The sequence below is a fragment of the Lissotriton vulgaris genome, chromosome 4_1 (assembly GCF_964263255.1).
Source record: "Lissotriton vulgaris chromosome 4_1, aLisVul1.2, whole genome shotgun sequence".
In the NCBI taxonomy this organism is placed as follows: Eukaryota; Metazoa; Chordata; class Amphibia; order Caudata; family Salamandridae; genus Lissotriton; species Lissotriton vulgaris.
Genome location: NC_141691.1, coordinates 699,480,508 through 699,507,189, shown reverse-complemented (window position 1 = coordinate 699,507,189; position 26,682 = coordinate 699,480,508). Strand labels below are relative to the sequence as shown.

At 42.7% G+C, this 26,682-nt stretch overlaps 1 protein-coding gene across 1 annotated transcript in view; it reads right to left on the bottom strand.

The window, feature by feature from the left end:
- SNRNP48 (small nuclear ribonucleoprotein U11/U12 subunit 48) overlaps window positions 1-26,682 on the bottom strand; it is a 94,518-nt gene that overhangs the window by 29,440 nt on the left and 38,396 nt on the right. The window contains exons 5-7 of the mRNA XM_086964996.1: window positions 19,635-19,823; window positions 12,664-12,785; window positions 7,539-7,666 (exon numbers count right to left, since the gene is read on the bottom strand). Of these exons, the coding sequence (XP_086821122.1) occupies window positions 7,539-7,666; window positions 12,664-12,785; window positions 19,635-19,823 (439 nt within the window). The remainder of the gene's footprint in view (window positions 1-7,538; window positions 7,667-12,663; window positions 12,786-19,634; window positions 19,824-26,682) is intronic.

Below are 26,682 nucleotides of genomic sequence, written 5' to 3'. Positions count from 1 at the left end.
GCCCATGCCTCTTTGAAGAAATTGCTAGTTACACTTCTTTTGCCATGCCCCTTTTTCATCCTATCTGAAGCACTAGGTCTAACCTAAATCGAAATATATGAATTAATTAATCCAACAACGTACAGTTTCAGCCTTCATTGATAAATGCAGCAAGCTGAACTCACTTACTGTGATGTCATCAGGCTTGTTGTGTGATAGGACCTTCTTGCAAAATTCCGGGGCATCGGTCATGTGATGTCACACCTATGATGTTATTAAGGTCAAACGGCGTATGATGTCCCTTCTGCTACCCCTAGCATTTTGGTGAATCACGTGCATGGAGGCAAGTAAAATGATCATGACCTCAAATTAAATGTAACCTACGTGCATGTTAACAACCCCAACCCGAAATCCTGCACCTACTTAAATGACATTGATAAATCAACGTTTTCAAACAATCCTACACACCATTACAGATCGTGTATGTCTAGGTGAAAAAGACTTGCTCTCAGCTCTCAGACTAGCACCTTACATTTTGCATTCCAATTTTAGGTATGTTCTTAATAAACGTATCGGATTCGGACAGTGCTCGAAAAAAAATAATCAAGTACACGAACTTCATGTTCAAAATAGTGGCATTATTGGAAGTAACTGGCATACGAGAATTAAACAGTGTAATGGGCGAGAATGTCACCCAAACAAACTCTTCCATGAATCCATAAGTTTATAAAATAGCGCATAAACACAGTCAACCGCAGGCAGGCGCTACGTGCACCATACAGAAAGAAAAGCAGAAAGCGAGTATACAGAAATACAGAAGAGCAGGAAGAGAGTTCAAGGTCAACAAGGTGTCATCACAGCCCGGGCTGCAGAAAGAGAAAGTTCTGCCATGCAGAGTTGAATATCTCGACGGGTGAAGTAGTCATAAAGGCGGAGACAAGGTTATTTGAGGCCCTGGCCCTCCAGACAAGCAATACTTTCAGAGCTGACGTAGGAGCTGCCCTCAGCTGAGGTGAATGCTGTGGCCCGCGTCAGTCACATGACCTGCAAAAGAGGCAACATGACCTGAAGCGCAGTCATGCAGAGTATGACGATGAGGCACGGGCAGGGTGCGTGGAGGACAGGAGGCAGAGATGACGGTGCTCCCTGCTCACCTCACCTGGATGAGGGTGCTTTGAGCGCGAGGGGCACAGCCAGGATGGATGGGGAAAATGGCAAGGAAAGGCTTAAGTGCAGTGAAGTGGATACTAATATTGTGTGCCCAGTAACAATCAGCATACGCTATTTATGGCATGGTAAATAAAAGGCAGCCTGTGCTCAACGGTCACACAACAAACGAACACGTGAAGTACAAAACTGCCACAAAACACAAAAAAGACAAAACGCATCCTGCTTGCACAAAATGTCATAAGTTAGTGGTGTTTTCTGGACCGGAGACATTGAGGTGAACCGTTTTACTTCACACCGGCGCTGCGCACAGGGTTTGATCGCGTTGCCTTGCACATGTACATGTAGCAGTAGCCACCAGTGAGGTTGCCAGGCCGCCCAGGAAGTGTAAGGTGGCATAGGGTATGCTGGAAGGCTCCGGTCAAATGTGACAGATTCAAATAAACAAACGCAAGGGAGGTTTGTGATGGCCCCAAACTATCTTTAAAAAAACCGAACATCGCCGCCGGCCTGCGACCAGGAAGTCAGGCAGGCCGGGCGAGACAACCGGAAACCGAAAGTAGGAGGGCGGGAGCCTACCCCGCCTCCCACGGAAGAGCCGCGGCTGTTTTGAGCACCGGAGCAGGCAGGAGCCTACCCTGCGCCCCGGTGCCGAAGGAGGGAGGAAGAGTCCTGCTGCCGGGCCCTGCAGCTGCCGATGAGAGGAGAGCCGCTGCTCCAAGGAAGCCGGTGAGTGGGGCTTCACCTTGTTGCTGAGCTGCGAGGGCGGGGGGCATGTGTGTGTGCGCGCGTGCGGCGGGGGGCTGAGTAGGTGTGCGTGCATGTGTCTTGGAGTCTGTGTGTATGTGTGTGTGACTGTCTGTGTGCGCGCACGTGTGTGTCTGTGTGCATGCACGGCTGAATTGCTGCAAATGTAGACGGAGCCGACGTGCGCGTGCACGAGGTCAAATCCAGCGGAAAAGCGCGCGGCACCCTCTTGTCCGTCATTCCCCCGAAGTCGATAACTATAGTTGTCGATCTGGACTGCATCCTACGGATGCTTACCAGCTCGACCTAAAAACATTAGTCCGTGTTGTGTGGCGAGGTCAATTATAATGCAAACCCCTTCAACATCGTCAAAATATTTGGGTCAAGGAGATATATCCTCAGCATGTTGACTCTTTCAGGGTTAGCTAGATATTAAAAGATTTTTGAAAAATATTAGTCCTTTGTGGCAGCCCTGTGTGACATGGCAAGTTAGACTTGGTCACTAGAGATTCCCATTGCTGCTATTTAGGTTATTTGAAGCCCTCTGCAGCAGGCACATTAACCTAATAAACTATCTGGCTCCTGCAAACAAAATAAAGATTTTCAAAGCAGATATATTATCTCACCAGGGTAGAAGTTATATGAGGCCAGTGCCTCCAAAACAGGCTGTAGGCTTGAGCAATCTCAATCAAAAGTAAGTCCTATCCGACTTGTGAGGACTCTGTCCAAGCCAATAGGCTAATCAAACCACTATCCTACATTGGAATCTGGAGATTTCGTAATATGACATTGCTTCTGAAAAGCTTCGGGGCTCAGGTAGTGACAACCACTTCTGTATCAGGAACAAGAAAGGTCATGAACATTGCTGACTTAACATGACTCAAGGTACTCCATAGTTACACTCTTTTCAAACTGCAAATTCTTGTTTGACATACCATGTGTGAAAGGTGAGAAGGGAGTTCAGCTAATGCCCATTCAATTATATGCCTCTCAGCTATGACTGTGAACTAGTTGGCACCACCTTTCACATCAGCTCCTCACACAACATTGTGGCGACACTCAGGGATTCATCATATCCCCTCCATTATTCACAATCTACCGAACCCCCTTATCAAACCTTATTACATCATTCAACCTCACCTGTTACGACTAAACAGATGACACACAAATCGTTTTAAAAGTGAATGGCCTAGAAGACTGCTAGAATTTAAAACTGCCTCCAGGATATGAACACATGGATGATGACTAACTAGCTAAAGTCAAATACCACAAAGATAGTGATTTATAATTCAGGATTGGGTAAAGCGAAGCAAATGACCCATGATGGTCTGAAGGTGCTGAATTGTAGGCATGGGTAGATTAAGTGATTTGCCCAGAATCACATGATTTTGACAGCGTGACTCGAACCTGGTTACCACAGACGCCGTAGTCGGCAACGCAGGCAGTTACGCCACATCCTCCAACTCCACCAATAATAACTCCCACAATATCAAGAGACATTCGGAAGATGGCAAAAATACCAGCCTACCTCCAAATGGTCTAAGGAACATGAGGCCCCTCCAACACTATCAAGAAAAGTCAGAAAACTAGGGGAAACCATGGTTTAAGACTTCAATTTGATATCACATGCGAACGTCACAAAGACCACCTTCTACACAATAAAAACACTATATTGCATCTACCATACTGTGGATGCCAACAAAAGTAACAAACTAACCACACTCATATCCAAGCTTGACCAAATCAACAGACTATACTTTGGTGCACAGGCATTCCTCATATATAAAATATAACTCTAAAAAAACGTAGATGCAAACCTTCTTCTCCGCATTCACCCAAAAGGACAAATGACTCCAGCCAGTCTTGTGATTACTCCACTGCATCCCAAACTTCAGAGTACAATCCACAGATTGGAAACAAACCAATGAGCAAACTACTTTTTCTGATATGTATGCAAGGCAAGAAGGGCCCACCAATGGTTCTCCAGGGCATTATATAGTTGTGTAATTTTATATGTAGCATTTCTGGCCCACACTAATACAAGCACCATAACACTCAGCAACCAGCTGTAACCTACATCTCTTACATTCACATAAAGACGTATCTGCAACATGGGTAGTACATCAGTACTGCGAAGCCAATAAAAAAATGAAGCATGGACTAACTAAAGACATCTGTCACACTGCTGGTTAATCAGAGGACTTTAATGTAATTCACAACTGCAGATCCCAAATATCTATGCTCTGTGTCTATTTATTTACATCTAACAGTGACACTGGACAATGGAATGACAGTAACAGTATCTGTCAGGCTGTTAGATGCATCAAGGCCTTCTGTATTGCATTGGCAAAATAAAATAGAATCTTTACAGTGTAGATTAGCAATTTCAATTTCCTTAGTCCTCGTTTTCCTTCCTTCCCGCCTGGAGTGGTCTACAGGCAGCACCACAAAGGAATCAACAAAATAAGCTTGCAATTCCAAGATCTATTAGGTGGCTGTTAAAGTGTACCTTCCCGCCTGGCGTTCTCATATCTGCCATGCTTCCCCAGTCAAGTCACGTCAAGTCAACAAAGCTGTATTTCGATATGAGATATCTTAAAAGCATTTTTACAATTAAAACACATTTCATAATAAATAAGGTTAACCTCATGCGCGCTAGCGGAATTCCACTCGTACGCTGATATTTTTAAAAGCACATGTTACGTGACGAGCTGGGCTCGTCATCAGCGTGCGAGGAGGCTACGCCATGACGAGCCCAGCTCGTCATCAACGTGGAAGGGGTTAAAAGAAAGAATTACATTAATAATCATTTTTGCAATAAAATAGTAAAAATGTATTAAACTAACAGCTTTGATAACATTTTGAAATTAATAATCATACTAATTCATCATATAGTTTTCGATCTTATCAGCCAAGCCCAGCTTAGGAATTTTGCCACCCAACAGGCTAAGGTTGCATTTGCATCTGCTTGGAGGATTCTGAGAGCAACAGAATGATTCCTAGTCTCAAGCTGTAGGCATACTGGTTTTAGCCACTTCAGTCTAAGTTTGGTATAAGCCGGACATACAAAGAAAAGGTGTGGAATATTTTCAATAACACCTACACAGTGTGGGCAATCGGGAGACGTTTGGTGAGGAGGCTTCCATTTGCTTGTGCGTTCATGAAGAGGAAGGGTGCCCATTCTAAACTGAAAAAGAGCCCTATCTCTCGGTTTCTGAATGAAATCTAGATAGGGCTCCAGACGAGGCACTTGCTTGTGCTGGCGAAACTCGTCAGTCAGCCTGCCTAGATTGGGATCTCTAGGTACCTGGTTATCAATCCATGCCCAGAATGATCTTTGTTTCTGCCTTGGACAACGAAACCCCTGACTCCCATGCAGTTTTGAGGCCAGTAACCAAGAGGAAGTTTTTTACGTTTACTAGCCAGCCAATATTATGGGATCCCTGGAGGTTCATCACTTCTCTTAGGCCGTCGGCATATCTAGATAGCTCGAGGGTACGCCATAGCCGAGCCCAGTAGAGAAGGGGGCGCAAGGTGATTAAGTCCTTAATTGAGCAACGACCCAGTCGTAGTTTCCTAGGCGTTTGTCGAATATGCATAGATGAAACACGACACACTCCGACGGGATGGGTGGGAGAGTGTTTTGGATTAGGGTCAGGGATTACTTTCTCTACTGGTGCCTTGCTCTCCTTCCTTGCCAACTAGGGAAACTGTCAAAGACACAGGAAGGGTAAAGCAGCATATGCCCGATCAGAATTCAAAATAGGTTACACAGGACTCCCTGGCCAAAAGCAACACCGATTCTGCATCATGCATTACAGGACTTTTCACAAAAATGTGTGCTATCCATGTTGCCACATTATAGAGGGGTGTGATTGACAGAAGTTCTTGAGATGACTGACCTGGCTCTTGCTGAATAGAATGAGCATGAAGTCCGAAGGGTAGGAGTTCAGCTAATTTCATACAATTTGGAAGGACAAGGTCACTAACCAGCAACTACATTTTTACAGATCAAGGCAGTTTTAAATTAAGATGCGTTGTATCCTACTGCCATCTAGAGGCTGGATTAGGAAAGGCAGGTTTTATCAATGTATTCATTTTCAATCTACCTTAGGTGGAGTCGGTATGCAGCCGAAGCTCATAATGCCCTACATACAACACGCGACACCTTCAGAGTGTATTCCGGTGTTCTCTAGTATTGTTTGCGAACACGGCATAAAGAATATTTGGAAATACTCTTCAGAAGGGAGGTTGGCGACACGAGAGTCTAGTCTTGTTTCAAGCAGGAAAACTATGGAAAGCAACAGTACCTCATGCTGTGGGGTGAATTTATTCTGAATGTATTGGTTCTTGGATTGTAAAAGTGTAAAAATTGTCATTAGTGGCGGGGGTCAAGGGAAAATGGCAAGCTGCACGCCATATTAAATATTTGAATGACATGAGTTTGCAGTTCCTCTCAATTTAAGAATGAACTTAGGTTATACGTTTCCAAGGTGCACTGCAGCCACTGGTGACAAAGGCGCCAGAAGACATCTGCGTTGGTTACCCTCTGGCAAAGCCTCCACATCTGCTTATTGGGGTCGGGCGATATCTTGTTTGGAAAGTAAAACTTCAAGAGCTTCAGCTCATTAATCCCAGCACTGGTGCTCTCACTGTAGAACTCCCTTAGTTTCTATTTCTGTGTCGTGAAGAAGAACGACATACATTTCGAATAAGTTTAAACTCCATGCTCAGCATGAGACCGCATTAACAGAATACCACAATCTGTTCAATCACAGAGGTGAATTTTGTATTTTCAAGCATCAGCTTTGAGCATTCCAAAAGGGAAAAAGCAGCCTTAATCGTGAATTACATTTTTCAGCTCAACGTGACTGTATCGCATCTGCAGAGCCACTCCCGGAGGACAATTCGTACACTAGGAGAGCAAGTATGAAGAATTATATAGCTAGGTTAAGCCACAAGACCCCCAATTATGGATGGGCCACTTGGGACTGGGGGGCACTCGGGAGAAACGGACAGGAGGGAATAAAGGAAAGCATTAACAGGAGCACATCAATTTTGTCGCAGATAAAACAACCATTGGCAAATCCAATAGCTCTCGCCTACTGGCTTTGTCAATGTCTTTAGCCATATTACATATGTGCAGCATTGTTTAAAATACAAACAAAAATGGGCAAGAAAGCAGTCAGCACAACTGCGTCAGTGTTTTAAAAAAATGTACTTTCAAACATCGCAAAAAAATGATTACAAAGCCACACAGCTATATTTGTTAATGGTTTTGAAGCTATGTTGTACAGAAGTGTGGATGCTGTGCAGCATGGTTAACGTTCCCATAAAGCGCTTTGATTTGGTATTTAATAAATAATAATAAAAATACGTAAAAATATGGCTTTTACATTCCTCCCAAAATTATCGCTGTGATATCAGCATTTGAAGAGCCAAACGCTTGCCTCGGAACTAACAGAAAGTCACCAGCGCCACCTCATCTAAGATATCTTCAGAGTGCCCAATTACATATACAATAAGTGCTCTTAATTCTAATAGGTCTGTGGTAACAAAAACATGGAGTGGCAGATTAACAAGGTCATGGTAGGACGGTCGCACTTATGCTCAGAGAAGGGAAATATATTAACAAATCACTGTACCCTACTACAGATTTCATAGAATGCGAGGAGCTTGCTGGTTCCTGGCTCTCTGTATCCTCAGGGTCATCTTTTCCTTGCAAGTGGTGGACGAGTTCTTCCATGTGAGTATTGATAACATCTCTAATCACCTGTAAACAAAAGCCAGGACCATTAACATTTTGTTCAGCTCGTCGCACATTGATATAAAAATTGGAGTACAAAAAAAGAGCAATGTCTTCTAAATGCCAAATATAATTCTGAAAATGTGAACAAAGTGATATTTGTCTCGTGTCATTTCCAAAGCAAATTAAATCATAAAAAACCTGAAACAAGGTTGATATTAAGAACGTTGTCCTTTTGGAATGTACAGGCTCATTTATAAATTGTAACCCCACATATGAGGTGAATGTAAAGTAATTTATTTTGCTTTTCAATACGTTTGGAGCAGTCATACAATTTAAACGTAAAAACAATTGAACACAGAAAAATACATTTAAAAAAATGACATTTCTTCTATCAGATAAAAATATTACAACAAAAATTTCATGTTATAATATTCTGTCAAGACTAAGGGCCTGTTTTGATTTTGTCAGACGTATTAAATACCGGTGCCATGGCAGAGTGATTTACTCACACAATGAGTACTCTGCCCACTAAAGTCCGAGATGGCAGCCCATCCAGCTCTTGCACATACAGGAGGGGTCGTAATTTTGCAGTCTTTACTGCCCGTTACTGCCAGGTCTTACAGTGCAAACTGGCCACGTGTTCGCCCATCTATTTAGAGTGGGTAAACAAGTGGCCAAACCTCTAATTGCCTTTACTCCATTGGAGGTGTGCGTGTACCACCACCTTCTACATACGGAGGTTCCAGCCAACTCTAAATGAGGCGGGCAGAACTGACGGATAGGGTACTTTATCGCAACAGAGTATTCTCTCCGCAAAAGTCGAAATCAGGCCCTAAATTATCGCTTCTCAAAAAAACAATAATGACGTACGCAGAACATGAACAAAAGTGCCGATACTATTATGTATTTGCTTGAATTTTGACACTTTTGGAGCAAGAACCACTTTTTGTTAGAGGACACAGGTATTAAGTGTAGACTATCATATATCCCAGCCTGCGTACTTCACACAATTTGGCTTCTCTTATTCATCATATCCCTGTACTTGCTCTTTAATTCCGCTTTACTTCCATGCATCACTCTGCAACCGAAATTTTCCTTTATCTGTCAAGAAAGATATTGCCTGGTCTTGGGGGGGGGGGGGAGGGAGTGCTCAGCATGCTTAGTAAAACTGTGCAGCACTGCCGGTTTTACTAAACTGCTTAAGGTCCTTTTCGCTAGTAAACTATAATCTGGAAGCCCCCCCGATAGGGCCCACCCCACACTTGTTCAAGACAATCTGGGCAGCAGAGCCTAGATGGTCGTTACTGAGGCTCTAAAGGCTATGAGGCAAATTATGGCAGTAGAATATGTACACGTGTTAGACACTTTACTTGCACCTCTTGTATGTAGGATACCCAATGACCATGACCTGTAAAGTTTGGCTAATCCCAAAATACATGAGGTGTGGCCTTTCATTAATAGGTGCTTGAGGAGTAGAGCATGTTTGACATATGGACAGTTCGAAACATTTCTTGCACTTAAGAGGATGTTTTCCCAGAAAATACAGCAGGTCCCAGCCTTGTCATCCAACCTGTCATTTTCTTAATGACACCACCTTATACTGGAGCTGAGGTTGGGGGGGGGGGGGGGGTGTGGGTGTGGGTGTGGGTGTGGGTGTGTGTCTGGGAGAGAATCTGCTTCCATTCTTGGAGAACAAGTAGCGAGCATATGAGTGCCTCAGATGTCAGGGTGGCAGTCAAATGGTGCAAACTCTGACAGCATTCTGTTTGGAGTGGGCCTTCAGTAGTTTGCAGAGTCCACGCAAACCTTGATGGAGATTGTGGGTATCCCTTAGTCTTCTCTGCAGGTCACAGCTGCCTTATCTAGGTTCAGACATAAAGATGCAATTAAGAGAGTTTGCAGGGGTTCACAGTGGAGCTGGGGCAACACATTGTTGGCCACTTACAGGGTGCGGTTGAGCAATGAAGCAATACCTTCAGTTTTAGTTCAATTTAGCAGTGCAACTACCTCAAGACAGTATGGATCTTGGGCGCTGACAGCGCAAGGCAGGAACTTACCTAGTCCTCAGCATGGCTCAGAAGCACAGATATTTTTCAAAGTTATACAGATTTCGTCATTCTCTCTTAAAAAGACAGCCAACATGTTGCTGACAATGCAAACATTTTCCCCCAGTTAAAAGATATGGGTTAAATCCATCGTTCTTTTGCCCACAACGCCACCCCAGTTTGGACCCAGCCATATGCAAATCAGTCTTGACCCTGTGCCCCATAGGAACAGTCCAGACCGAATTGCCAGGCCACGTCCTTCCTGGACCAGAAACAAGCATCCTGTGACTGTTTCAGGGTAGGTCACCCTTCTTCAGCCAGGCTAGCTTGAAACCAGTGGCACACACTACACCACCCCAGTTTGGACCTAGCCATATGCAAATCAGTCTTGACCCTAGCTTGAATCTAGTGGCATGCCCAGACATGGGTCCAGTGGAGTCCAGCTATCCTGGCTGAAGAGGGGTGAAACCCCGAACCGGTCCTAGGATGCTTGTTTCCAGTCCAGGAAGGACGTGGCCTGGCAGTTCGGGCTGGACTGTTCCCAATGGACACAGGGTCAAGACTGATTTGCATATGGCTGGGTTCAACCTGGAATGGCAAGGTGAGCAAAAAAACAATGGACGTAGGCCCATATCTCTGTCTGGGGTGAAGGTATGACATTCTTCTGCATTCTGTCCATCAATTGTTTTTGCATCTTCCCAATGGGATCGCTAAAACGTCTGTGCTTCCTCCCAAACCTTAAGGAGCAAAGTCCTGTTCAACCCTTACTCGATTAAGGGAATGGAAAATTGGTCTACTCTACTTGCTTAGAGCAGGTTAAACATTCACAAAGAGGGGCCCGTGGGGGTCGGGGTTGGGAGGGGGTACAGCGTCCAAGAATGCTAGGGTAGGCTATGGAAAGCCTTTCTTCCCATCTCAGAATGCTGCTGTAGTCTTCTGGCAGTGGGCCAGGCTGTGTTTTTGCCCACAGCTGCTGCCCCATCCCTGCTGTAGCTTCACCAGGTGGTGATCAAGACCCAGTAAAACTAGGACTACTGTCAAAAGGATACGGATTATGACAGGAAAACGCAACTCGTGATGAGGGCCCCAGCAGAGTCTAGCACTCCACTGTTGAGCAACACGTCAATCATGTAGCCCACTGGTCCATGAACTTGCAATATTGGGCTCTTGCAGCAGAAAATACAGCAGGTATGCAAGAAGAATAAAAGGACAAGCCTCAAGCTGCATAAAGATCAACTGACAAATGTTTTGGTGCACCTTTAGATAATGACTTGTTCTGTAGTCACAAGAAATTGCAGTCCAGCTGACAATAACGGTCAATAATTTTCTTGAAAGCATCAACAGATGTCGAAGAGCTGAAGCCCCATTCACAAGAAAATAGGCAAGCATGCACTATTCAGAACGTCCTGATTTCCCACTACACCTGTATCTGGCCCATGCAGCACCAAAGGGCCAGAGATGATTTTTATCTTCACCCAAGGCTTTAGGGTTGCATCCGGACTGTATTTTCACAGATTAATTCCAGGACGGTTTGAAAAATCTTAATAGCCTTTACAATGCTAGATGCATATTCTATTCAAATGTGTGGTTGCCCTATCCTCAATCTCCAGTTTATATTTGGACGTATCAAGGATTTGGGCTCACTGGGTGCCTCAACTAAAATTTTGACAATGAACACCCCATTTTGAAATAGTGCTCCCTGGAGTTTGATACCATGGAAGGTACCATGATACCATGTGGATGCTAGCCCATTTAAACGTTTCTCGCCAAATGAAAAACGTAATAAAACGAGGAAACGAGCTGGATTCGAAACTGATCTTCCTCTGAACAGTGTCCTTCTGGAGGCTGCTTCGGCGATGTTTAGCAGACATAACTAAAGATAGACTCTGAAGAACCAACTTGAAAACCCCAGGTTTTTAATTTATTTTAATTGGTCAATTAAAGAGCCATACAAACAGTAGTTCACAGAATGCAAGGTTGTATAAACAAATAAACCACATTATGGGTCATATATAAACACACAGTGTGGTATAAGACTAGCGAAACAGGACCAAGAGGGTTACTCCCTCGTTGAAAGCCATCAGTCATTTATGAGAGCAATCTGATTCTGAACAAAGCTAAGACAAAGAGCTAGAGTGTAGAAGCATTTGCCCCAAAAACCTAAGCCTTCACTTTATGGGACAATTGGGACAGATCCCCACTTGTATGCCCAGAATTAAGAACTTTGGGGTGTGGGCGTGTGTGCATTTGTTTCAATAATAAGGATTTATTCTGGAAGCAAATCAGAACGATCAGAAAGCATAGCAATCACTAACTTGGTTGTTCAAACAATACATCTTCCTACAGGCATGGCCAAAGAAGGCATGGCCAAAGACCTTCTAGATCAGGACTTTCTACATGGGACTGAATGGCCATTGCTATTGTTGTCTTGTCGCCATCAAGACTTCTATAAGCGACTCAGACTTTTTAGATGGCCAACTGCCAGGTCAACATGCTAGAAATAAACAAATTACTTTGGTTACCCATTGAGAGAAAAGTAGAATTCAAGGTATTTTGAATGGTTAATTGAGCTTTTTATGGACAGGGCACAATATCAGGGGAGTGAACTATACGCCCCAGGCCTGCTCCTTAGCATAAAAGAACCAAATTCTGAAATCCGAAAATTGGATAACACACACTTTTAATTTAGGGTGCTTGGCGTGGAGATGGTTTGTCTAAAGGACTACATGCAGAGCCAGTTCACCTGTTTTTGAAGAATGCCTAAAGATGGAACCCTTAATACGTGCATGGACCTTTCGCTCAATCAGGCACACCACCGTTGTGCTCAGGTTATGTAATGTTATGTGAATTTATAAAGTGTACTATTATGCGCAAGGGTATTCTGGCATTGACAATTACTATTCTATCCTTCAAAGGTAAATTGCAAACATAACACAAAACTATTGGGGTATATCTCTTAATTCAAGCAAGACTCACCTCAGTGTAAGATTTCTTTGTTATGTGTACATTCTTTGCTCTGTAGGACTGGCGCCGCCTCTTATAATCCCTCATTTCCGCCAGCAATTCTAGATGAGATTTTGGGGTCTTTTCTTCTCCGTCTGGTATGAAATGACAAAAGATCATACGCTCTTTAATTTCACGTACAAGGCAGCTCAACGTTTAAAATGCCCAGAAACAAAGGACGAGGGTGAGGGGCAGACTCAGCCATAGAGGGAGGAGTAGTGTGTGAGATGAGATTTTTATCCAGCATACCTACTACATTTTAGTGTTGTGTGCCTCTCTCTTCTCAGAAAGTCAAACAATGTTTGAAGGCGTACATAAAGAGAAAGTTCAGTTCTGGGGTCTTGTATGGTCAAAGCCAAGAACAGTTCTTTTCACTTAAATAATTTTAGCCTAGCCCCATCAATTATAAAACAATGAACAAGCAAATAATGAAGCACAAAAGCGGACGGGAACATCTTACTTGTCATCTTAAACGATCATTCAGAGTAATTCTATGGCCTGAACGAGATTCTCCTTTTTTTTCTCCTTTCTTCCATTTACCTTTTTTAGGTCTTGCGCCTAGCGTTGCAGTGCACAGCATTGCTCGCGCAGCGCGAGACCTCTTGTACAGGGTTCTGAAAGAACCACACGCTTGTGGTTTCGCTTTCCCCCTCTGCCTTTGGCTTTCGTGTGCTTTAAAAAAAAATGCAGCAGGCAATTGGGCAAAGGCGGCGCATGTCCCGCCTTTGCTCTGCCCATTCCTGCCAGTGTCTAGGACACGCATCAACGCGCGGCACAGACCGGCTCCCTCGCCCCCTAGCTCCTCAGTAGTGCGCGTGCAACACTGGGTTCGATTCCAACGTTCGGCTCCTCTGTGGTGCGCGCGGACCACAAGTTTCGAATCCGTGCTTGTTTAGGGAGGCAGTCGGAATTACACATTTTCACGGCATTGGGAGCTGGAAAGAGGAGATTTGAGTGACGAGCGCAGGATACGACACTTCCAGGATTGATCTGCGTGCTGCCTCTTAATTAGTTCGAGTTTTCAATGCAGTGAGTGAATCTACCTAAACTCCGAGTCAAGTCTCTTTGGGATCACATGTTGGTCTGCACTCAGGAGAAATCAATCCATTTCAAAGCTCGAGTGATCAGCGTTTGCTTGTTAATGATTGATGCTTCGATGTAATGTAGCTTGTCACGGCACACTCCTACTGTCTGTGAGCTCTGTAAAGCGAAGATGCTTCTATTTCCTAATTGAATATTGTTGAACTTCCTTGTGTCTGATTGATGGATGGCTTTCAACCTTCAGATCCCCACATTTTTGTTTCAGCAGTGAGTGACCCGCCCAGTCTGTATGCAAGAGCCTGGAAGGGGCAGTGTGCGGGACGAGTGAGGCCCCAAAGAAGCAGACTTGGTAGAGGGCTCAGAGTGCCTTTAAAGGGACCCGCAGGGCGTGGGCCAAGCAGTGAGGCGTGAGGTGAAAGAGAATATTTGAGGCGATGGCTATTGACAGAAAATGAGTGGACATTTTTGTATTTATGTTGTATTTTTATATCCGAATAGTAATAGGCTATGAATATGGATTTTCACCAGTGCCTAGGATGTACTTCACATGCGGGCACTCTGGGACTATGGGAGGTGAGAGTTCTATGTTTATGGTGTCTTGTACATCTGCTAAAGTGAGGCCTCTAGACACGGTGGAAGTAGAGTAGGTGGGACTGCAGGAGATGAGTGTGGTTTAAGAAAACGCAGATTTATAATGCTTTCTTACAGCATCTTTTGATTCTGGTGGGATGTTTGTTCCAGACTAGCATGGCCCCTGCAGAGAATGCATGATTCACTGCAGGCTTTCTAAAACCGTGCTAGGTGGGCATCCGCTACGCTTAGGCTGCCGTTCAGAAGACAGTAGGAGGTCAAGGTAAACCCAGAAAGCTTGGTTTCTAGATGGTGGGAGGATGGGCAAATAAGCTGGATGCCTTGGTTTGTGCTTGTGGGCGACATGGAATTAGTGTGCTGAGCTCGGTACTGGGATTGTAGGATATAAACGAGATTCCTTTGAAGCATTGGAGGGAAATAACGCGCTCTTTGACCATAAACAATAGTTCATTGGTTGTGTCTTATGTCAGTGATGGGAAGTGAGTAAGGCTCCAGGGTGGTTTTAGTTACTGATGGGAGAATACTTTTGGTTCCTTTTAGTGCGGTTGAATACGTGAAATCCCTTGGTGTGTGAGGTGGTGTTAGTGGTTTTCTACACTCCAATGGGGTCATGAGGTGTAATTAATACGCAAACACAATTCTTCTAAATAGGACCTGCCTGTGGCAGCACCCTCATTCTGCCCATTCGTTGAAGACAAGTTGCATTGAAGTGTTATTACTACAGCAGACATACTCTCCCCCACTACCCCCTTCCCCTCACTGAAGTTATGAAAATGTCACACATAGCAATCTGAAACCTTGGCAGCTATGGCACTGCCAATACTTGTTCTGTGTTATTCACCTTATCCTTGCAGCTCTCCGCCCCATCTATGCAGTAGTTTGTAAACTATGATCGTGTGATGTTGGAGGAATTCCTCGATCGAACATATCAACTAATGTGGAGTTGAGTTTTGCTTTCTTTCCACTGGCCATTAGCATAGTGCGGTAACTACGACACCAAGAAAGGTTGAAGCACTAATCATTCATTATTCCAGTAGTCCATTTGAGATAGATCTGTGTGGCCTTATTAAAAATTAAGATTGTTTGTTTCATAAGGCTACTTAGTTACTGCTTTTCTTTACAAACTTCACTGGTACTTACTGTTTTGTTTTTAGGTCCAGCTAGACTTCGCAAGCTGTCTCTTTGATCTGTGGGGTGGAAGTTATTTTTTTATTTACCTCCTTTCTTGCTATTTGCTTGCAGCAATGTCATTTTTTCTTTGTTTAAGGCATGCATTTGAGTTGCCTCTTTTACTAATGTCCCTCCCCGAGAGCACCGGCCAAGTACAGTCTTCTTCCTCAACGTAGAATATCCACCACCACCACCTGACTCCTGCAGTGGTAGCTGTCAGTCTGTGTCGCTGTTCCCACAAAGCTACACACCATCAACAAATGAAAGTAAGTATTCAAGGGGCACATCATAGCCACCCCGGTGGCAAGCCCCGCCCCTTTCATTATTATTTTGATCTCGGTTTTCAGTTTGCTAGCCGTCGTGAAGTGCTGCAAGCACCTAGACGCTCATCTCGTACAAGGGCTCAGACATATAAATGGTTCTCAACGCGAACGGTCGTTCAATCACATGTCCCCTGTAGGATATTGCTGAAAAAAATGCTATAGTGAGCATCTCTTGGCTTAAAGTGTTACAATCGGCCCATTCAAGGGAAACAGCTACACGGTTTAATATTAAGTAACAGTAGAGGAGGGCCTTGTATAAATCTTGCTCTTACATTTTCTGCAATAGGAACTGACACCGAGATCAGTAAGCCATAGCATTTATTTTAGCTTTAAGGAGTTGCCTTATAATTATTATTCAGAGTCTGGCTGCAAGTATTTTTAGGTATTGGAACGAGGTCTTGTACAATTTTAGCTTTCCTCTTGAGAGGACTTAAATGACAAACCAACGCTACTCCGCCCCTGCTGTTAGAATGCTGTATTTTATAGTTTATTAATTCTTTTTAAATAATGGGGTACAATTTTTGCACAGCACATCTTTATGTCCGAGAAAACGTCTCTAAGTTCCCATGGTTTTCTATATTTTGTTTCGGAAAAAACTAAATGTTTTAATTAACTGAAACAAACTTCAAATTTACGCTACACCACTGGAGGCTCGTGGTTTACCGAGCTCTGTTGTAAACAGGGATTTAAATCTTGCTCTTATCTTGCCCCATTTGATGTGCATGTAAAGACCAGGTCTGTTTTCTTTTGATCAGCAACATTTGTTCACCCGATCCTGTAACTGTGCAGGTTCAACCATTGCCTAATTGTATTTGTTACAGTTTACATCAAAAGGCTTGCTGCCTGCCGTGACGTCGCGCTGTTTTCTTTCATCCTTGTTTAAGAAAGTTGCTGAGCTGGTCGTCTCCTCCGGCGCCACCTCAGAGCCATGGCCTGCCATGGCCTTCCATGCCAGCCAGTCCTGCTTTGGTGAGCAGTGGTGACACGAGGGGCCACTTGCCATTACACAAGGTCACATTCATTTCTTTTTAGTCACAGAGAGATTAAGTGCTTTTCCCAGCCTCACAGTATGCTAGTTTACGCCGCTACTCGAGCCTGCTTGCCCATACTGTGGCATATCAATCCAGCCACCTCATTTCCTCTCCCTGCTCCATTCATTGTCGTACCGAAGACTAACTTTATTTCCCCCTAGTTTTTTAAAAAACGAATTTTAAACTGGTCAATTTTATTTTTCTCGTACTTTGTCATTACGCACTTTAACTACACACAGTAGACCAGCTGTAAAACACACAATTGGAGATTTTACATAGAATTAGCCGTTTGGGGGTTACTGCTCAGGCGGTCTCAATATGCCTTAAAATGCAACCAGGAGCTGTCACCCCCACATCAATATTTTGTGCATAATCACACTAAAATACGATAATTCTGCCCATTGCAATAATGTTTTCTTGCGTATTACTCTCTGCTGTAAGAGGAGGGAGGAGTTGTCTTAAATGTAACTTTGAAATAAGTTTCTATCTAAACCCAAGGTACCTGTGCGGGCTCGAATAGCCAATTTTCCCGTTACAGTTGAAAGCACTAACCATTTACTCCACAGAGACTGTCTGTAACCGCATTCTCTGATCGCATTACGGAAGGAAGGACTGCAAGTCGGTGGCATAGTATCATAGTGTGTATGCGAATTGAAGCAGCGCAGACAGTACTGGCTTGATTATATCTACACCCTAAATGTTACACGGTGAAATGTACATGACCTCGTCTTCAAGATCAGCACTGGGGTGCTTCATTAGAGAGGCTGTAAAGGCGTTTGTCAGTAAATGCTGGGGAGCATTTTTGGGCTTTAAGTTATTGTTAAACTATGGTACTTGGCAGTAAAGCTGCAGGTTTGGCAGTTTCCTAACTTTGCGATTGCAGGTTTCAATTTGAAGCGACTTCAATGCCTTTTATGAAGGTGGCTCAACCTCTCACAGGTGTGAGTTCTGAGGCCCAAGCCTGTCTTTTGTCTCAGAGAAAGCATGCAGTCGGTGCACAATCACTAGAAATGGCCACAGTGGATGAGTCTGGGGTGACGGGTGCTGTTAGTAGTCTCTTGAATAGTCCTTGCGGGAATAAGTCTAACTATTAAGGACCGTTTGGAATGGGATTCTGTTCTAATTCTAAATTGAGCATGTTATGAGGTCTATGAGGAGGTCCGATTTCCTGAAGCACCTTTCCAGGGCTCTTCAACATTTCAGGAGAAGTCTATCTGTGTAGGATTTATTGTTCACCAATCTAAATTAGTGTATAGTGAGATGGGCTTTCTGATAGGGGTAGGAGTGATGTACTTTCAGTACAATATCCGAAGGTATACAGACCTGCACAGGAGTGCCAGAGCACAGATGGCAGCACTAATCTTGGACAGGTTTCTGGCCCACATAACTGACTAGTTTCTCAGCAAGTTGATTCCATTCTAGGAGTGTGAAATTTGTAATTTCCGTTTAAAGAAATAATGCAAAATTTAGGAAGAATTATGCAAAACTATGGGCAATAAAAAGCTGACATTTGTAGCAATATTTAAGTACAAAATGCATCCTCACGTCCTTTTGGACACAAGGAAGCATTTCTCACAAAAAAGTCTCATAACCTATTTTTCATTTTCTGGTTGTCCAGCGCAGCGCCATGATACGAATGACAATAGCGCTATGCAAATATCATCACTCCACTGCACACTTAAGAACAAAAGTAAAACACAGTGTCGTTTTCAAAGCCAAGAGCTCAAACCTTCACAAATGCGAGACCGATTGCATTGCAAATGCTTGTTTACAAATGAGATGGTGTACGTAACTTTTTTTCCTAAACCCAACTGTATTGTGTGAACCTATGGGCCAGGGAAGGGAGGGGGGACTTGTTGCATAGTTTTTTTCTTCTTTTTGTTAATGCTTTTTGAGATATGGTTCACTTACAAAGAAAACCTGAGTCACTCATTGCTCTGATGGCTCTGTGCGCAAAGTGCCAGATATACTTTTATGTACCGCTGCATTAGGATGTTGCTATGCCATGTGCTAAATAATTGACTGAATATGCATGAACATCTACGAACTGAACCTCAATAAAAAACGGTTTAAAAAAATTTGGCCTGAACGGGACATAAAAATTAAGGGCTAGTAATGAAGGAAGCCATTCAGCATAAAGATAGAAATTTCTTTGACCCGACCAAAGAGCACAGTGCTCTGGATGCACCCTTTCAGCAACCGTCTGGTGCTATTCTCGCAAGGCCCATTAGGACTTACAGAATGCCTGTTGTGACTGCTGTATCATGTGTGTTGAAGGCTTAGTGGTCACAAAAACCACCCCTTTAGGCACCTGCAGTGTAACAAATGGCAGCCAACAAGTCTAAACCTTACTTGCTCTATATGCTGCACTTGTCTTCCTCCAACACAACGTTAAGTGGTGTGATCCAAGAGGAATGAGAGTACCACTCTGGCCTCTCATCAAAACGCTTCCTACTCTGGCCTCCTAGATTTTATATCTTGCTACCTCACTAATCATGTACTCTGGCGCCCTGCAAGAGACATGAAGTGATTTATAAATGCAATTACAGTATTAGAAGATAACTAAAGGAACACGGACCTAGAATTTTGAAAAAATGTGGCTTCTATCACAACGGGGGATACTGTTCAGAAGCAGTCATTTTTTTTTAATTAAGAAAAAAGGTTCAAAAATATTTAATCTGTATACTAGCACCAAGACAGATTCACATGGGATTAGGTTAAATGAAACTGAAATGCACTTTTTACACAATTTGTTCAACACGGTAAAATGTGCTTGCAATAGCCTTACCTTGATTAACTTTCGCAGTTAAATCTTCAAAGAGGTCAGAGTCATTTGCAGATGCTTTAGCCCTGGATCTTTGTTTCTTTGTCTCTTCCAGCACATAATCGTAAATGGCAAGGCGGTCTGCTTGGGTTAGGTCACAAATGGCATGCTTGTGATTTTGGGGGACTTCAGCAGGTAGCACAGAATAAGCACCTACATCAGGAAACACACATTACTAATGTCAGTCTCTGGCAAACTACCCACTAGTCTAATGGGCTACTGTAGGAATATATTTCTGTACAAACTAAAGCACAATTTCCACAATCTTAAAGAACGAAAAACGGATTTAACTGAACATGAAAGTGCAAAAGGAAAGAAACGCTTTCAAACCCAAAAGGACAATTAAAGGATTAAAACTTCAATCATCTTGTAATTAATCCCGAGCCCCAAGTCAATCTCAACATAAATCCAAGTAACACAAAGTAAACAAGGTTTGCTTTCTAACTTTCTTTACTGTGTATACCCAAACTTTTGTTTTGCAGAGCATTTGCTTTTATATTTTCCATGTTTATTATCTACAGCCTGCAGGTCACAACCGTCATTATTAACAATTGCAGAAAAATGAATTTGGAATTCAATCTGTACAAATAAAATTCCTAAAAAACATAAGCAGATGAATGTCTCAAACAAATACCACTAGAACGAAAATTCCAAAATTGCGTTTGCATTATAGAGTACACTGTGTTTATTAACCCAATCTAACAGAATCAAGCGAATAACTCTGGTGAAAAAAGAAATACAAATATGCATCAGATCTTCAGAATCTTCAAACAAGGTGAAATGTTTTGAGGGGGCAAAATAACAGCCAGAGTAAATATAATGGACAACAGCGCAACAACGAGCCATTTGCTAAAAACAGATGTATTTTTCAAGCACACTGGTCCTTTAGCAAAGGTGAATTGACAAAATAACGTTGGAGCAAAAACATTAAATAAAATTAAACTAGCTGGAAAAGCATTCCACTCAGCTTACTTGAGAATCATTAGTTGACATAAAAGTTCTAGAGGCAAATGTTTTCACTAAAAGAGCCTCCTTTAGCAATTAGGAGGTTCAACCCAAACTATATTTTATTTTTTACCAAATGCGCAGCCTTTTCTTTAGGAGACTAACTAGTTCTCTGCCTCTAAAAGAGGTAAGTGAAAGAGTGGAGGGTAGACTGGGAATGTGCTGGAATTTGGCAAACGCGTTGTTACACCAAGCTTTATACAAACAATGGGGCTTTCCCAAGCTACTGCTATAATCCTACACTATTTGAATAATTTGGTTGATCAAGATTAATCACCAACATTGTAAGCATGAGTTCTCAAGGAGGCTTTATGAAGCACGTGGTCAGAGATTTCGAAAACAGATTAAAAGGCATCTCTCCAGTCTTAAAGACTTTTTGGCCATCCAAAAACATATGCTGCAAAAAAGATAAATTCTATTGTCAGATAGAGGTCATCCTGGACTATACTGGCTGTTGAAAAGTCAAATCTTGGTACGGGCATCAACTGCCACCTTAACAGGGCTAGTGCAAGAACCAGTCTCTCTCCAAAGCATGCATGACCAGAGATCCGTGGGCATTTCCATGATCGGTATTCAAGAGAAATGCACAACTGACTGAAAAATAATGCCTGAATAGAAAGTGTGTTTTGTTTCCCATTGTAAGTTCAGACTGATGTTCCTAGTCCCCAGGCACCTCCACCCGAACTGCGCCTGGGACTGAAAAAGCCACGTCAGAAATGTGGTACAGGGTAAAAGCCTTTCACAAGAGCACAGTCCACCCACATCAATTTACCTTAAACAATTAATATTATGTATTAAGGGATTTTAAAGTGGTCATCTTCACAGACCATATTTAAATTAGGTAGGAAAATTGTACCCTTTTCCCAACTTTGGCCAGTGAGAGATGGTGATTGAATTGCATTTCACTGTGTAGCCTAACAAGTACTTGCTGCCATAAGGGATTTTAAAAGTGATTCATTATAAAACCCCACAGAAAACTGAACAGAAATACAATGAACATTGTCAACTCACTGTAAAAACTTTCCAATGGCAACTGAGCAGTACGATGTTAAATAACTGTGGGTGTGGTTTAATTGCTAGTGAAACAGGTCTGTGTATTACAATTACATGTGGAACAGTAAAGTGTAGGGCAACAAATCTCTTGCATTGCCCATCTCTTAAGTCGTGGTAATAAACAGCCGCAAATGACAATTGTGACTTAATTTGGGCCTATACGCAATGTGCTTTCATCAAAACACAAATCTCCAAGTGTGAAGTTCCCCAGGAGAGCACGGCCCCTTGGTCATGTCCCCTTACATAATGTGAACAAAAACATTAGAAAATATTAACAGACCAACGCCAGAAAATCTGTTTCTATTAGGTTAAAAAAAAACTTTGGAATTCCAGCAATCTAGTGTGCATTATCAAATCAGTTTGTTGAAAGTACACCATAACTCAAAAGGATATTGCTTGCAAAAAGGATACTGCATGTTTACTGTGAGGCAAATCGGTTAACTGAGGAGAACATTCGTATTCTTAATTCCTCCTAATACTCACCCTTGTCTCTGAAAGAGAAGAATGTGGACATTTTTTATTTTTCGGGATGAACAACCAGCAGTACAACTCAAATATTTAATGAGTAACACATTAGCAGACATACTGTAGGACCTTTCACCAAAAACCAACCAAACACAGGCAGTTACAAGGTAGAAGGCAAGACTTGTCATATTGTAGCACAAGAACAAGGGCCCGACGACACAAGTGTGTGGCTCTCCCTTTTAGTAACATCACAAAATACTTATATGTGGACTCTCATACAGTTAAGGAGCTCATATTAAGATGTGAAATAGAGAAGAACAAGCCAGATGCACAAATATGGTGTTAGAAAGCCATCACAATTATCTCAATGGCTTACAACGAAACCACTTCCTGTGCGTTAGGCAGCTTCTTTACAGATTTCAAACTGTACAGTTTCAGCAAGCAGGCAAAAGGGTAAACCATTTCTACAGGGGAATAGGGTGCTTAATAGATGAGAGAGTAGAAGAATAGTAGTAAGACGTCTGTCACTTGTACTAGGCAAAGGTCAGAGTAGGCATAAACCTGGATATCCAAGTGTATGAACGAGGCACTACTTTTTAGTTCAACATAGAGCATTTTCAAATAGTTTTTGTAATGTAAACCAAACTCAAGAAAACCATTATTAATTTGCAAATGTTACTAACATTTACCATTAGTTTACCAACTTGGACACGCTCCTCAAGAGCTGCAAGCTTAACGTCTGCTTTGAAATCAATGACATCACAATTCTTTAGAAAAGGGTTTGCATAGTGTCAAATAGTTAAGGTGGATTCTAATAAGATATATAATCCCTCACATTAGCATCATCCTATGTCCATTCCAAGCACGCATGATCGCCAAGTCAGATACCATGGTGTAGAGTACTCTTTCAGCTATCCTCAAACAAGTCATTAATATGAGTTCTATACTGACTGCCTTTGATACCACAATCTCAGACGTGAAGGCAGAAATCAAATCCCTACAGTAAAACCTCTCACACATGCCTTGACTGGTAAACGGATGGACTAACTAGGCAGATTCTATACCCTGCAGCTAAACTGGGGTACTAAGTTACCAAGACTGCAGTGGAAAGTCTCAGACTTGGAGGTCTGCTTTCAAAGGGATAACATATGCCTCTTTGGCATTCCGGAGGGCCTGAAAGAGGAAGTCCTGCTTCGATTCCTTCGTTCCATCGTGCCCACTCTTCTACTAATTTGGCTGACCCTCACTGAGCCCTTGGATTTGGAAAGCAGAGACTGAGGACAATTCCTTCCCGCCAATTTGATGATCCCAGGGCAATTATAGCATGTCTCTTGCCACATCAGCATACCAAGAACATCCATTCTTCAGGCAGCAAAGTAAAAAGGGGGCCCATTTCACTATGAGGAGACCAATACACATAACCGAAGATTTTTAGCATAACACTACGATCAAGAGGAAAAAACATCTGGCTGCATGTCTCCACCTACAGAAAGAACTACATTTAGACTATTGGACCCAGCTCTGCTGATCGTTACTGTACAAGGTCGAACCCCAGAATTTGATGACCCAGAGAATGTTATTGACCTTCAGAGACACTCTGGAAGAGTCCATGGAGGTGAAGGCCACACCAGTGTGTGATACTCCTCAAGTGTCTAGAACCTGTAACACCACCCTGTTGGCAACAAACAAAAATGCCTCTCACCAAAGCCCCATTCTCTGAACAAACACAGATGTTTTGGCAGGGAGTCTGTATAGGGTGATTAATATGTTGTCCCAAGACCGGCATTGAGGCAAATTCAGATCTTCACTGAAGGAGCGCCAGCGCTCAGTTGATTACTAAGAAAACTGCTCTTTCACTGAGACTGAAGCACAGAACGGCATGGTCTTGTTTCGTGCTGGCCAAATGGAATTGCCTCTGCATTTACTTTTTAGGTCGTGCTTTGACAGAACTTGCACTGTCTGCAAACCCAGTTGTATCTCTACTATGGCTTTTGAAACACACACTGATTGCCATTGGTTGTTGTCTTTGTCATTTAGAAATGCTGGCTTGTTATTGGTGCATCTGTTTAAATTACCCTCCCCTGTGTGCTTAGCTCCCTCCCTTGCGATTCCACTAAGGGAACATTTTGTTTGGCCATCACACTGATATAGCGTGGCTATCATATGTGTATTTTTACTGAATGCTTCCCTTATTTAAGATGGCGGCCGCTCATAATGCGCGATGACATCATTGGCGTCATGACAAGAAGTCTTGTTTCTTTCACCGATTCTTGTATTTAGCTTGATGTCATCCTGCCAGCACTAACTTAGAGCCCTGATCTATCAATAATCGCTCCTCTTCCTTCATTGGAATCAGCTGGCGGTGAAAGGGCGGGAGCGCCGAGCTGATCGCAGTGCTTTGAGAGGCTTAAGCAAACCCCTGCAAGCTGGAAGAGGTTCCTCTCCGTTAGCACGCAAATGAAGGACTGGCGGCAGCTGTGCGGTCACAGCTTCAATCTCCACCTGGATTAGAGGAGCCACAAGGGTGAACTCCATCACACCGATGCATATGTGCTGGGTTTTCTGGCCATTGTGTATTTTGAGCCCAACTGTAGTCGATTTAGGAGTACGTTTCGCTTCAAGTACGTTGTATGAAGTTAGGAGTATCAGCTGCTGTACCTCGGGCTTGTGACTGAAGCGCCCCGGTCGTAGCACCGACCCCGGCTGATGTGACTTTCAGTGCAGATGTCTCCAGTGCTTCTTTCATCTGCGACTGTATGCCCGAGGGCCGATCTAGCTTAGTGTTGCTGAATTTCCATTGCATTCATTGAACACTTCAACTACGCCGCTATTGTCTTCCCCTTGCTTGTGTGATGTTAAGTCTTTCCTAATAATTAACAAGCATGCTAAAAATTTGCTAGGGGCGGTCCTTGAGCGTACAAAATGAGATGAAAACACAGTATACTGTGGTATCTTGGTGATGTCACAGCTGGAATCTGGAACACGGGATGTCCCAGATTCCAGTTGAGACAGTTCGACCCAGGCTTTTATGTATAGACAACTTGTAAGCTTATCTTAAATAAAGCTATACATTTGAATCAAATTCATTGGAGGACCTTACTTCATTTCACTGGCGACAAGGATGGGATGGTTCATGTCTTTTAGGTTGGCCTCAACAAAGAGAGTTAATGATTAAGTTGGATCCTAATCATCCTGACCAAGTGTTAGGGTATTCTGATCTAATTTTACATATAGAGAGCGATCCAGCTGCGGAATGGGAAAGAAGGTTTCCTAGTGTATTTTCGTCGTCTAAACTAGGTTTACTAAAAAAATTTGTACATAAAATCACTCAAGCAAAAAGTAATTCCCAAAGTTCATAAAGTAAGGAATGTTCCTTTACATCTTAGAGAAGCTGTTAAATCTGAACTTCAAAGACTATGTGACTTAGATATCATAGAGGAGATAGCCCGAATGGCTATCTCCAGTTGTAGTAGCTCACAAGCCCAATGGCAAAGTTAGGTTATGTGTCGACTTAAGGGATCTGAACAACTGTGTGTGGGTTGATAGACATCCATTACCCAACATTAATGAGATGTTTACTAAATTAAAAGGTGCATCCTTTTTTTTCGACCCTTGTCTTATCTAATGCCTACCATCAGATTGCGTTGCATGAAGAAAGCAAACATCTCACTTTCTTTATTACGTCTAAGGTGCTTTTAGATATAAAAGAATGCCCTTCGGCTTAATATCTGCATCATCTGTTTTCCAAAGAGTCATGCACAATTTATTTAAAGATGTTAAAAATGTGCTATACTTTCAGGATGATATCTTAGTTTTTGCTGCTGATTCATCTGAGCACACAAATATTTTACACAAGGTTCTTTGTATTTTACATGACAATTGTTTAACACTTACCAAGGAGAAATGTAAATTTGGGGTTTCATCTGTTGATTATTTGGGGCATTCAATTAACAAAAATGGCATTTCTCCAAAGCAAAATTTGATTAGGGCTATTGAATCTGCTCCTGAGAATAAGGATCAGCTTAGATCCTTCTTAGGACTTGCAGAATATTATGCAAAATTTATGCCTTTGTTTTCTGACAAGACTGTACATATGAGAAATCTCATGAAAAAAAAACATCATTTTTGTGGGATGATAATTGTATAAAAGAATTTGTTGAACTCAAAAAGTGTATTTCTGCTGCTCCTGCGTTAGCTACATTTAACACTGCGTATAGTTCTATAATTGTAGCAGATGCTAGTAATGTAGGCATAGGGGCGGTGTTAATGCAAGATCAAAAAGGTCATTTGGTTAACATTGGTTTTGCATCCAGACCATTAAGGGAGCAGAATTTAAATACTCGACATTAGAAAAGGAAACACTTGCATGCTGGTGGGGAATTTAATATTTCCGAAAATATGTTTATGGTACCATCTTCAAGGTAAGATCAGATCATCGCCTCCTGGTTGATTTATTCACAACAAAGGGGTGTGGTAAAGCTACATCTAG